The sequence below is a fragment of the Furipterus horrens genome, unplaced genomic scaffold, assembly GCF_987537825.1.
Source record: "Furipterus horrens unplaced genomic scaffold, mFurHor1.1.pri manual_scaffold_17, whole genome shotgun sequence".
NCBI lineage: Eukaryota > Metazoa > Chordata > Mammalia > Chiroptera > Furipteridae > Furipterus > Furipterus horrens.
Genome location: NW_028327187.1, coordinates 85,580,806 through 85,592,841, shown reverse-complemented (window position 1 = coordinate 85,592,841; position 12,036 = coordinate 85,580,806). Strand labels below are relative to the sequence as shown.

The 12,036-nt window shown below is 47.0% G+C and overlaps 1 protein-coding gene across 1 annotated transcript in view; it reads right to left on the bottom strand.

Moving 5' to 3' along the window:
* Window positions 1-533: 533 nt before the first annotated feature.
* Window positions 534-12,036, bottom strand: part of DIPK2B (divergent protein kinase domain 2B) — an 81,251-nt gene continuing 69,748 nt past the window's right edge. Inside the window, exons 3-5 of the mRNA XM_090264108.1 lie at window positions 7,308-7,481; window positions 4,795-5,083; window positions 534-3,678 (exon numbers count right to left, since the gene is read on the bottom strand). Coding sequence (XP_090120234.1) covers window positions 3,338-3,678; window positions 4,795-5,083; window positions 7,308-7,481 — 804 coding nt within the window. The 3' untranslated portion in view covers window positions 534-3,337. The remainder of the gene's footprint in view (window positions 3,679-4,794; window positions 5,084-7,307; window positions 7,482-12,036) is intronic.

Below are 12,036 nucleotides of genomic sequence, written 5' to 3'. Positions count from 1 at the left end.
TTCTCAGGCACCCACTATTGGCTGTACAATGTATGCAGTCCCACAGGACCTGTGCTTAGTTTAATGCTCTGCTGTCCCCGTATTGCAATCTTAATGACAGTAAGCCCCTGACTTTCATATTGCATTGGATCCCACAAATTATGTAGCCAGTCCTGAGGGCAAAAAGCAGTGGCTGGAAAAACTCTGAAAAATACTCTAATGCATCCAATCCTATACCAGAGGACTAAGAATATACCACGATAATTTTTTTTTTTTGACTGAAGTTCCTTGAGTGTTGACTTATCTTTCCTCTGAATGTTGAGAGAAAAGAGTTGTTCTTGAGAAAGTGGCTGTGTCCTGTATAGGGTGGGACAAAAGTAGGCTTACTATTGTTTTTATGGAACATAATACAATGATTAATAAATAATAACATAAGAATAAACTCTGTGTTTTGTATACTCACAACTGTAAACCTACTTTTGCCCCACCCTGTATATAGTCAGCATGGTGTCTTAGTCCATTCGGGCTATTATAAGAAAATACCACAGTCTGGGTGACTTATAAGCAACACACATTTATTTCTCACAGTTCTGGAGGTTAGCAGTCCAAGATCAAGGCACTGGCAGATTCAGAGCCTTGTGAGGGCCCACTTCTTGGTTTATAGCCTGTACCATCTCCATGTGTCCTCATGGGGAATAAAGGGCCAAGAAGCTTTCTGGGGTTTCTTTTAAAAGGTCACAAATCCCATTCATGAGGGCTCCACCCTCAGGATCAAATCACCTCTCAAAAGCCCCACATCTTAATACCTTCACCTTAAGGGTTAAGATTTCAATATATGACTTTTAAGGAGACATAAACATTCCATTTATAGCACATGGTGTGTGAAAAACAGCAAGCAAAACATCTGAAGAACACAGACATTGTCCTCAGAGAGAAGTTTCCCAGTGCCTACTCTGTGGCCAGCCCCCTGATGGTTGCTATGAGAATACAGAAGTCCTCCCACCATCCTCAGGGATCTCCCAGCTTGGTGGGAAGGTGGGACACAGAGCTCTCTGGAATACTCCTTGGGATTATCCTCAAATGGGGCACAGACCTGTGGCTCAGGGGTACAAAGATGGGATTCAGAAAGGGCTCACAGGAGCTTGTGCTGTCAGGAAAAACTTCTGGCTAAGGTGAGACCTCAGATAGAGTCTTAAATAATGCAGAGGAGGAATGGAACCAGTCAAGCCTCAGTCCTGAGTACAGATGCTGACATACTCCCTCATGTTGGGTCTGACTTTTGAATCCATCACAACAGATTGGAGTTGGGGGAGGGGGTACTGCAAGTTGGGTTCTCTGGAAGCAGACACTCAGATGAAGTTCAGAGTGTGTGTTCACCTCTTGAGCTGCAGTAACAAATGACTACAAAGTGGGTGGCCTGAAGTAACAGGCTTTTAACCTCTCACAGTTCTGAAGGCCAGAAGTCTAAGATCAGTTTCACTGGGTTGAAAGTAAGGTGTTGGGAAGGGTGGTCAATCCTCATCCTTCAGACCTGGCCAGAAGGATACTGACTCAGACTCTCAGCCAGCCTTACCCTGCCCTTCCAGAAGCTTAGCCTGTCATCCTCACTGTCATGGTTTCCCCAGGCATAGTACCTGGAACAGTCAAAGGCAAACCTCTCAGGCAACTTAGTTGCCATAAAATAGGACTTTTCTTGGCCCAGCTTTAAATGTGAGTTAAATGACCAGAATTGGGTAGGCCAAGGTGAGAGTGAAAGGCTGAAGGGAAATGTAAGAAGAGCATGGACTGGTAGCAGGGGTTCTGAACTCTCCCAGCAAGTCACTCTTTCTCCCTGGGCCTCAGTTTATCCATCTGCGTTATAAAGCTTGTTAAGCCAGGCCTTCTAACCTTAAGGTGGTGATTCAGAGGTAAAAAAGAGAGGTTAACTGAGAAGTCCCTTGGGGGAAGGGTGGTAAAGAACTGGCACAGAGGCTGGGCAAAGGTTCAAAGAGCTTACCACTAATGTCTGGGGAGCCAGGGCAAAAATATACATGGAGGCCCACATACCATGTGGCTAAATATTTAAGAAAGATAAAGCAAACTAACAAACATTTGATAAAATATGTTTTGTTGCTGACCTTGAACAAAATTTTATAATAAACTTAAGGTCAAGTTTGAATAAAAATTCTTGGATGACTTAGAGTCCTACATTGGAGGACACAGTGTGGAGAAAACTGGCCAGGGTCCAGTTGTAGCTACAGTGAGAATATTCTACTCACAAACCTCTTGCTCCAGGGATTGGAACTGGATAGGTGCCCTGAGCTGAGCTTTGAAATCTATCTTTGTGGTTGGCCTGAAGCCATGCCTCCTGTGACCTGTTCCCTGCAGCAGAGGCATAAGGGCAGCATATTCTTGGAGACTTGTCGTCCATCTAATGGCTAGCTTTGGCTCAAGAACACTCTGACAAGCTTCCCAAAGCTTTTTTCTATTATGTAAAAACAGTCTAGAATACTCCCACTCAACCTTTGGGCTTAGACTTGAAACCTGGCCTTCTGGCTCTCCCAGCTGTTTCTGGCTCCCTCCTTCTTTCCTTCCACACAGGCATCTTCCTTAATATACTCCTTGACTGTTTCACCCTGTCTTGACCTCACAGGATCTGGTTGAACAAATTAGTTGATTCTCAGAGGACCTGGATGAACATATTGACCTCCAACCTGTCCCGTACTTCTTACCTCTGGCCCCTTCCCACACCATGAGGTGCTTCACTCACTCCTTTATGGGACCCCAGACACCCAGGGTGTGGTCTTATCCATGTGTGCCCCTGGCCTGCAGTCCTCTCACCCTAGGGTGGTGTGGAGAGTATGAAAGGAGGGCTAGCTCAGGGGTAAAAGGAGCAGGAAGGGGCCCCTTTTGTCTGAGTCTAACCTAATGTGCTACTGGCTCTCTCTTCATGCCAGCCTCTTGACCTCCACTGTTCTGTCTCATTCATTCTGCCCGTGTACACTTCTAAACACATTTTATAAACATCTGGGCTGAGGGTAGGAAGCTTATTTCCCTGGCCCTTCATATCTCTGCCTTCTTTCACTAATTTGAGAGTCTGGTGGAGAACAGAGGAAATAGAGGCTCAGAGGTTGAGTGAGTGTCCACAGCTGGATCTTCTGCTTCCCACTTCTGGCTCTTTTGTGATGTTCTAGCCAGCGGAGGCAATGACACTCTACCACACAACTACCCTCCAGTCATTGGAATGTTCCTTAGTCCTTGGGAAATGAATGTGCATTTCTCCTAATGTCTAAAACAGCTGCTTCTTTCAACCTTGCAACAACACAACTGGGAAATAGAGAGCCAAGGATGTTCCTGGAGGCCAGCCAGGTTCCAGCCCTCAGAACTTATCATTATACTTGCAGTCTGGGTAGCGATAGGCAAATCTGGGGTCACAGGTTCTCAGGGGTCTCAAGATGTCCTTCAGCTGGCTGGCGGCCCAGAAGACTTCAGTGTCTGGGTGGGTACTCTCCCCACACTTAGCCAGGAGGACATCTATCTGCTCCTGTACTGGAGAGGGGAACTTCCCCTGGAGAAGTTGAGGCAGAACCTGCTGACACACCAGCACCACGCTCTGCTTCTCAGGGATGGTGTCACAGGAGGGCAGCTCGGCCTGGCAGCCAGTAACCAGGCAGCTAAAGATGTCTTTATTCTCTCTTGCCTTGGTGGCTGCTTGGCTGCCTGGAAGAGAAACAGGAAATGTTACACACCCTACAACCTGCTCTCCTTGTGGGAGATGCCACTAATTAGAATTGCTGGGTGAAGTGGTTTAGTCTCCTAGCATCTCCTGTCAGGAGGAGATTTAGGGCTCAGGGACACAATGGCCCCTGCTGAGAACAACATGGGCGAAACTGCTACAATAGGTTGAGGCCTGGGCATGGAAAACACACCACCCTACCAGAAGTTGGACTTATAACTATAGGGAGCACCTCTATATTGCAGTTCTCCCATTCTTACTACTGAATTAGGGAACTCAGGAAATTTCTAGAATCAGAATTATTTGTTCTTTAAAAATACAAAGTTGGTAGAAAGAACAGGTAATTCAGAATATGCATTCAGTGGGTTGTAGTGGGACTGACATTCAGTGCTTTATATATCCTAAATATTCTGGAATCAGCCTCATTATCTTCTAGTAAAGGAAAACCAGGAAATGAATAAGTGTGGTTTAATTGATCTATATCTTTGTAGGCCTTCTCATATAAAAAACCCTCTGTCCTATTATTGGGCACATAACTTTTGGTCACCATTAGAGACTAGGATGCTCAAAGGGCTCCAGAATTCCTGATGAGTCTGTGTACACAGTGAAAAACATGATTCCCTCATATACCTCATGTGGTGCCATGCTTTTTAGTTGGAAATTTTATAATAAGCAAAGGAGCCAAAATGGTGCAAAATATACAAGTGAATCAGCCAGATAATTTTCAGATAAATGCTAAAAGCATCTAATGAGGAAGGCGCTGAGAGGGAGATGGATCCAGGAGTGGTGTGTGTGTGATGAAGGGCAGGGCAGGTCCCTGGGTCACAGAGACTGAATTGGACAACAGTATTGCCCTTGGGGCCATGCCATGATGAAAAATGCCCCTCATAGACAAGGTCAAAGCCAGTTCCCCTTTGGAGATAGAGTTAGGGCATAAAGTCTAAAGGGGTAGAGGGACATTTGACATGAACTTGGGCTGCTCTCTCTACAACATATGGAAATGGGAAAGGTCTAATGGTGCTATCCCCAGGCATCCCTTCAAGGTCCTGTCATTCTGACTTCCATTTTGACAGCTGCTCAGCCAGGCCCATGCTGAGTACCTTCCTGCTTGTCAATGACACCCAGGGCACTGGCATCCCGGATGAACAGATGTCCGTTGTTAAAGATGCCAAACATGGCAGCATCCACATGGGTGAAGTAGAGAAAGTAGTTCAAATCATTGCTCCTGAGAGACTCTAGGACCCTGAGGAGCTGGTAGGCCAGGTCAGCTGCCTGGTCTGGGGGTGCACCATAGAATTCCTGCAGTGGGCTGGTGCTTGTGCTGACCAGGAATCGTCCACAGGAGCCCAGGTACTTGGGCAGCGGCCATCCTTCAGCTCCAGGGAAGATCTGCCAAGCCAGGAGGAGGAGGAGGCATTAAAAGAGTGGAGGGAAAAAAATCACAGACACAATGTTCTCTCTCTCTCCCACTCTCTCTGTCTCTGCCTCGCAGTCTTTTGGAACAAGGCAACACCCCTACCCCATTCCCCCCCCCCTTTTGTGCTTGTTTTAGATTAATAGATTCAGAAAAGGATGTTCTCCCCAACCCCTGGTGGAAAAGCTTTTATTTGTTATCAGTTTCTCTCTAAGATATCAAGAAAGGACTTCTAGAATGAGAAACATGTAGGCAAGACATTTCTCCTTTTGAGTTTTCTACCTGTATCTTTTCTGCCTCTTTTCAGCAAGGAAACTCTCAAACAGCAAATGTATTATTACTGAAAGCACATAACTTCATAGCTTTTCTTGCTGTAAGAACACAGTAAATTTTAATTTAAGTCCTGAAAACATAGTCTTAGTTCGTTAAGTGCGCTATAATGAAATACTATATATGAGTGGCTTATAAACAATAAACTAAAAATGGAACTGGCTTTTGTTCCAGCGATTCCATTGATAGGATTATATCCAAAGAATCCTGAGACACCAATTCAAAAGAACCTATGCAGCCCTATGTTCATAGTAGCACTATTTTCTATAGCCAAGTACTTGAAAAAGCCTAAGTACCCATTAGTGGATGAGTGGATCCAGAAACTGTGGTACATTTACACAATGGAATACTATACAGCAGAAAGAAAGAAGGAACTCCTACCTTTTGCTATAGCATGGCTGGAACTTGAGAGTATTATGCTAAGTGAAATAAGCCAGGCAGCGAAAGATACATATCATATGATCTCACCTAATACAGGAAACTAAAGAACAAACAAACAAATGAGCAAAATAGAACCAGAGACATGTAAACAGGGAACAGACAGACAGTGACCAGAGGGGAGGGAGGAGGTGGAGAAGAGGGAAAGAAGGGGAATGGTCTAGTTAAGGAACTAGTATGAATGACCAATGGGCATGGACAAATAAATGGGGATGGACTGTAGGAGAGGGGGGAGGTGGGTGGAGCAGGGAAGAGCAAAGGGAAAAGAATGGGACAACTGTAATAGAAAAACAATAAAAAATAAATTAAGAAAGAAAAAAAAAAAGAGAGAGAGAGATATCATAGAGCCCCTTCTGCCATGTGAGGACACAGGGTAAAATGAATGTCTATGAACCAGGAAGTGGGTTTTGCCAAACAATGAATCTGCCAGTGCCTTGATTTTGGACTTCCCAGTTTCCAAAACTGTGAGAAATAAATGTTTATTGTTTATAAGAAAAGGAAGTTCTTGTTTCTATATGGAGAATTGCATTTTAGCAGGGTCCCCACGTAAGGTATGAGAATGCAAGGTATGAAAATGCTAAGGCACTTGCCAGGATTTTAGATGTATTCAGATTCAGGGGAATATGTTTATTTTTAAGAATTTTATAGTTGAAAAAATATAACTATTATTTGAGATTTCACAGATATCACTGCTTAAGAAGAGGCCATGGGGGGAAAAGAGGGTCACCTTAAGGATGATTTAGAGAAAAAAATTTTAAAAAAAACAGTGTATGTGGGGGAGTTGGATGGAGGTGGAAGAGAGTGTAGGGGGGATAAACAGTGATGGAAAGAAATAAAAATAAAAAATAAATAAAATTAAAAAAAAATTTTTATACAGGCACCAAGGGTGAGACATGAAGGTTCCCCTTGGGTGAAACAAGTTTTGGGAACCACTGAACTGGCCCAGAATCTCTCTCTGTTCCCTTGTCTTGTTGACCAGTATATCCCCACACTCTAGTGTTCCTCATTTATTTCATCATTCCCCTATTGATGGACATATAAATTACTTCCATTTTTCTCTTTTCCAACTGTATGTACCTACAGAGCACTTCTCCTGGGGGTCATTCTTTGGCTATTTCCTCACCTCCTGGGCTTGCTCAAATATTACTGATCAGAGTTGCCTTCCTTCACAGAACCCTTCAGGGCTACTTCAGACAGTTAAGGTGGCTGTAAACCCCAACCCCCAACTCCCACACCTCTTTCCTTTACAGCAACCACAGCACTTTCTCCCTGCAGAAGCCAAGGAATATTTACCAAATGTCACAAAGGTACTAACATGGGCTGGTTGCCTCGAGGCATACAATAAAGGGGGAGAGCTCAACCCAGAGTTGTCCTTCTAGGAGTCCGATGTGAACTCCCTTCTTGGAGCGGCTTTTCAGGGTCCCTACATACCTGTAGGAGGATGGGATGCGTGTTGACAGCCAACGTGTAGAGTAGGCGCAACTTGTCACGGTCTGTGAGGTGGTCCATGAAGATGCTGCCGGCGTCAGCCACCTCTGCATAGCGCCGAACCACGCGGTCCAGGAGTCGCTGTGAAGGGCAGCGCAAGAGGGGACTGGACAGGCCCTGATGGGAGACAGGTGAGAGAGACTCTGAAGGTTGCTGAAAGCTCACAGAGGCCTGGCCAATCAGGGCACTGGCAGGCCTTGCTTGTGGGGAACACCCTAGGGTTAGGGGCCCAAGTGGGCTCTGGGAGGGGAGAGACCCCAGGAAGGTAGAGGGGGTTGGGGAGTGGGCTGAGCACTATTAGGGGATGGGGCGGGTGTGGGGGGGGGAGAAGACCCCTGGGGTGGGGGTGTAGGGCAGAGCACCCTTAGGGGGAGGGCAGGAGGTGTCCCAGCAGGCCACATGGGAGGGGATTGGGGAGGCCCCTGGAGTGGAGGAGAAGGGCCAGAACCATCCTGGGGGCAGGGGAGGAGGGCACTGAGTAGGTAGGGCACCCCCATCAGGCAGTCAGCAGGCAGTCTGAACTGTGGAGCTCCTGTCTGCATCCCCACCCTCATGGTACCCCACCCTGCCCTTCAAGCAGAGCTAATCTCAGGCTGAATTGATGGGATCATCCCTCTGCAATTGGCCTTTTTAATTCCCTCCACCATTTCACTAGGATGTCACCACAGTTATGAGGCTGCACACTAGCATCTTATGTATGCCGCTTTGTTCCTCTTGGGATAAAATTTGGATACTTCTCATGACCTTCTAACCCTCTCCTACACCTTTCTCCTCAGGCTGAACAAAGACAACGAACCTATTAATAAAAGCAAAGAAATATTTCAGAACAAGGCCCTGGACCCGGTCTGCCAGAATTTAACCCTAGCTCCACATGTGCCAGCTAGCTGTGTGATCTTGCACAAGTTACTTAGTTTCTCTGTACTTCTGGTTCCATTCTAAAATGAGGTGCCAGTAACAACACCCTAAGAGACCATAAGGATTAAATAAATTAATATATGTAAAATACTGGAAGAGTGTCTGGTAAACACTCAATAAATACTCTGCTGTTATTAAATTAAAAAGTTTAAACTCCCAACACAGAGAATAGTGGTGATAGGCAATGATAGCAATGACAGCAAAAGTCAGACTTTGTGAGTGAGAACAGGATTTTTGAGTTCTAAGAGCCTGGCTTTGAAGATCACAAACCATGCCTGAAAGTCCCATGAAAGAACATGTGTCCAAAGAGTATCTGTAGACAGTGTTTGCAGGTGGCCTGCACAGGGGAAGCTCTGGCTGAGCGAGCCTTTGGGATAGGCAGCTCAAGGCAGTTCCCAAAGTCCTGGGCATCACAGCATGTGGCAAGAACAGCAAAGGGGAGCCCTTGACCTGCCCAGTGAGAACCCAGGAGGGCAGAAAGACCTCTGAGGACCTCAAGGTAAGAGCTTGGAATTTGGAGAAGGCCCAGACAAGCCAATAGAGTAGGTTGTCCAACCATCCTGTTTGCTTGGGATGGACGGTTTCCTGGGACACAAAGCTTTCAGTGTTAAAACTGAGAAATCAAAATGGTCAGTCACACTACCACAATGCCACAGCTTGACCATGGCCTTGGGCAGCATAAGCTTCTGCCCCCAGATGAGGACCGGAACAAACTGGTTGAGGTCAATGAGGATGCTTGTTGATCTACTACAACCTGGCCACTTAACTTCTGTGTAGGGTAGTACTGAGAGTGACTGTCACACTTCTTCACCACAATCTCTAACAGTCTGTAAAACAGTCAATACAACTTAGTGGGTATGTCACTATATGGTCAGTTTTACATGTTAACTTGAGTAGGCTATGGTTCCCAGTTATTCAGTCAAACCCTAATCTAGATGCTGCTGTGAAGATATTTTGCAAATATGGTTAACTTTCCCAGTCAGTTGACTTTAAGTAAAGGAGATGCTTCTTGATAATGTGAGTGGGCCTGTCCCAATTGGTTTAAAGGCCTTAAGAGCAAAACTATGGTTTCCTTGAGGAGGGAGAAATTCTACCTGGGGACTATAGTATCAGCTCCTGCCCAAGGTCTCCAGCCCACTGGATTTGGGATTTTCCAACCCCCACAATCTCATAAGCCAGCTTCTTGAAATAAACTTGATTTATATATACATAAAATTATATATAATTGTTTTATATATAAAATGTTGTTAATTATGTCAATAAGCAATCATATGAATTCACAATTAATATTATATATATTATAATTATATGTTATATATAATATTTCTATCTATAATACACACACTGCCCTGCAAAAGCTGGAGGAAGCTGAGAAAGCTGCCAATGAGAGCGAGAGAGGTGAGCAAGTGCTGGACTTGGAGTCAGACATACTGGAATTAAGACTCTCAAAAGCCACTCCTTTGAATTTTATGCACCTGCCATATACATTGACCCTGGCTGGTTTGGCTCAGTGGATTGAGCGTCGGCCTGCGAGCTAGGTGTCGCTGGTTCGATCTTCCAGTCAGGGTACATCAGAGAAGGAAAACTCTGATTCCAAAAAACCTCCACTGCCTTGCGGCATACCTCTTCAGGGGAAAGGCTAAGGGAGTAAACCCTGACAGAAAATCCGGAGCCGGAGTCCCTAAGGCGGTTTGACGTTGTAGTCAACACCGGCAACTCCTGCGGCGCACCTGAAGCCAAGCTGTATTGACTCTGTCTTTCCCCTTGGATCCTTCAGCTGCGAAGAGAGGGGGGGTCTGCTGCATGGGCAACAGCTGGCCCTCCATATCACCCTGCCCAGGCTTTGTAGCTTCACTGGAGAGGACACTCCAGCATCATCGCAAGATGTCGACTCAACACGGGAGGAGACAGATACCGGTTATAAGCTCATCCGATTGGCGAAGGAAACGAGCACCAGGGGTCTCCTCTGACGGTGGGAGAGGTCATCGCACCTCACTGGACAGCTACCGCTCGCCTCAAGCTGGGCAGCCCCCAGCCAATTAGGTGCAGTCTTGCCATGGCTCGCCTGCCCCACTGGGTGCGTGGGGATCAGAGAGGCGTCTCTCGAAAAGTGGGCCACAAAACACTCGCACCAGGCAATTCCAAGCAAAAAACAAGAAAGAAGCCTCCAGCTCTTTGCCTCGCTAGCTGGAACATCAGGACCATGTGTCCCGGACTTACTGCAGACCTTCCGTGGATCAATGATGCCCGGAAAACCGCTGTCATCGACAGGGAACTGGCACGACTAAACATCGACATTGCGGCTCTACAGGAGACCCGGTTGGCCGACAACGGAACTATCAGAGAAACCAACTACACCCTACACCTTCTACTGGCAAGGGAAGTCTCCGGACCAACCAAGACAGCACGGTGTTGGGTTCGCTGTGAAGAACACGCTTGTTAACTCCATAGAGCCACCCACAGGAGGCACAGAGAGATTACTTACCCTCCGATTGTCAACAACTTTCGGCCCAGTCAGCATTCTTAGCGCGTACGCCCCAACCCTCTGCGCCACCACCGAAGAGAAAGAACAGTTCTACCATGCACTGGACGAAGCGTTATCCAAGATCCCCAGAAGTAACGCTCTTTATCTCCTTGGAGACTTCAACGCAAGAGTAGGAGCCGACCACATGGCCTGGCCCACCTGCCTCGGAAACTTTGGGAGAGAAAAGATCAATGAGAATGGTCAGCGACTGCTTGAGCGTTCATGTCACCACGGCCTGTGCATGACAAACACATTCTTCAAGTGCAAAGAGATCCACCAGGTGTCATGGAGGCACCCCCGCTCCCGCCACTGGCACCAGCTTGACCTCGTCATCACCAGAAGAACGGATATTGGCAGCACCCTCCTCACCCGCAGCTACCACAGTGCAGACTGCGACACGGACCATGCCCTCGTGGTAAGCAAGGTGCGCATAACGTCGAAGAAGTTGCACCACTCCAAGATGAAGGGTTGCCCACGCATCAACACCAGTTGTGCCAGCAACCCAATTAAGACCCAGAAATTCATCAACAGGATGGAAGATGCACTCGGCGAGGGAATGGCGGCAGACGACATTATCGAATCCAATTGGTCACGTCTCCCCGACGCCATATACAACTCCGCCATTATTGCTTACGGGAAGAAAGAGCGGAAGAACACTGACTGGTATGAGGCTCACTGGGAAGAAATGGAACCCGTGATCGAGGCTAAGAGGAAGGCCCTACTGGCTTACAAGGCCACGCCCACTCCCAGTACACTTCAAGCTCTACGGGCTGCCAGGAACAAAGTCCAGAAGACAGTCCGCCACTCTGTCAACACCTATTGGCTAAACCTGTGCAGAAGCATCCAGGAAGCCACCAATATAGGCAACGCACGAGGAATGTATGAGGGCATCAAGAAGGCAACAGGCCCAATCCCCTCCAAGATCGCCCCCCTTAAGTCCAAGACAGGTGAGGTCATCACTGACCAGGAACAGCAAATGCGGCGGTGGACCGAGCACTACCTCGAGCTGTACGCAACGAAGAACACCGTAACAGACACTGCTCTTAACGCCATCCCAGACCTACCAGTCATGGAGGAGCTAGACACCCCACCTACTGCGGCAGAGCTCGGCAAAGCCATCGACCGCCTCGCTTGTGGAAAAGCACCAGGAAGCGACGGAATCCCTCCAGAAATCCTAAAGAGCGGGAAACCAGTCCTGCTACAGCTGCTCCACCATCTACTCTGTCTCTGCTG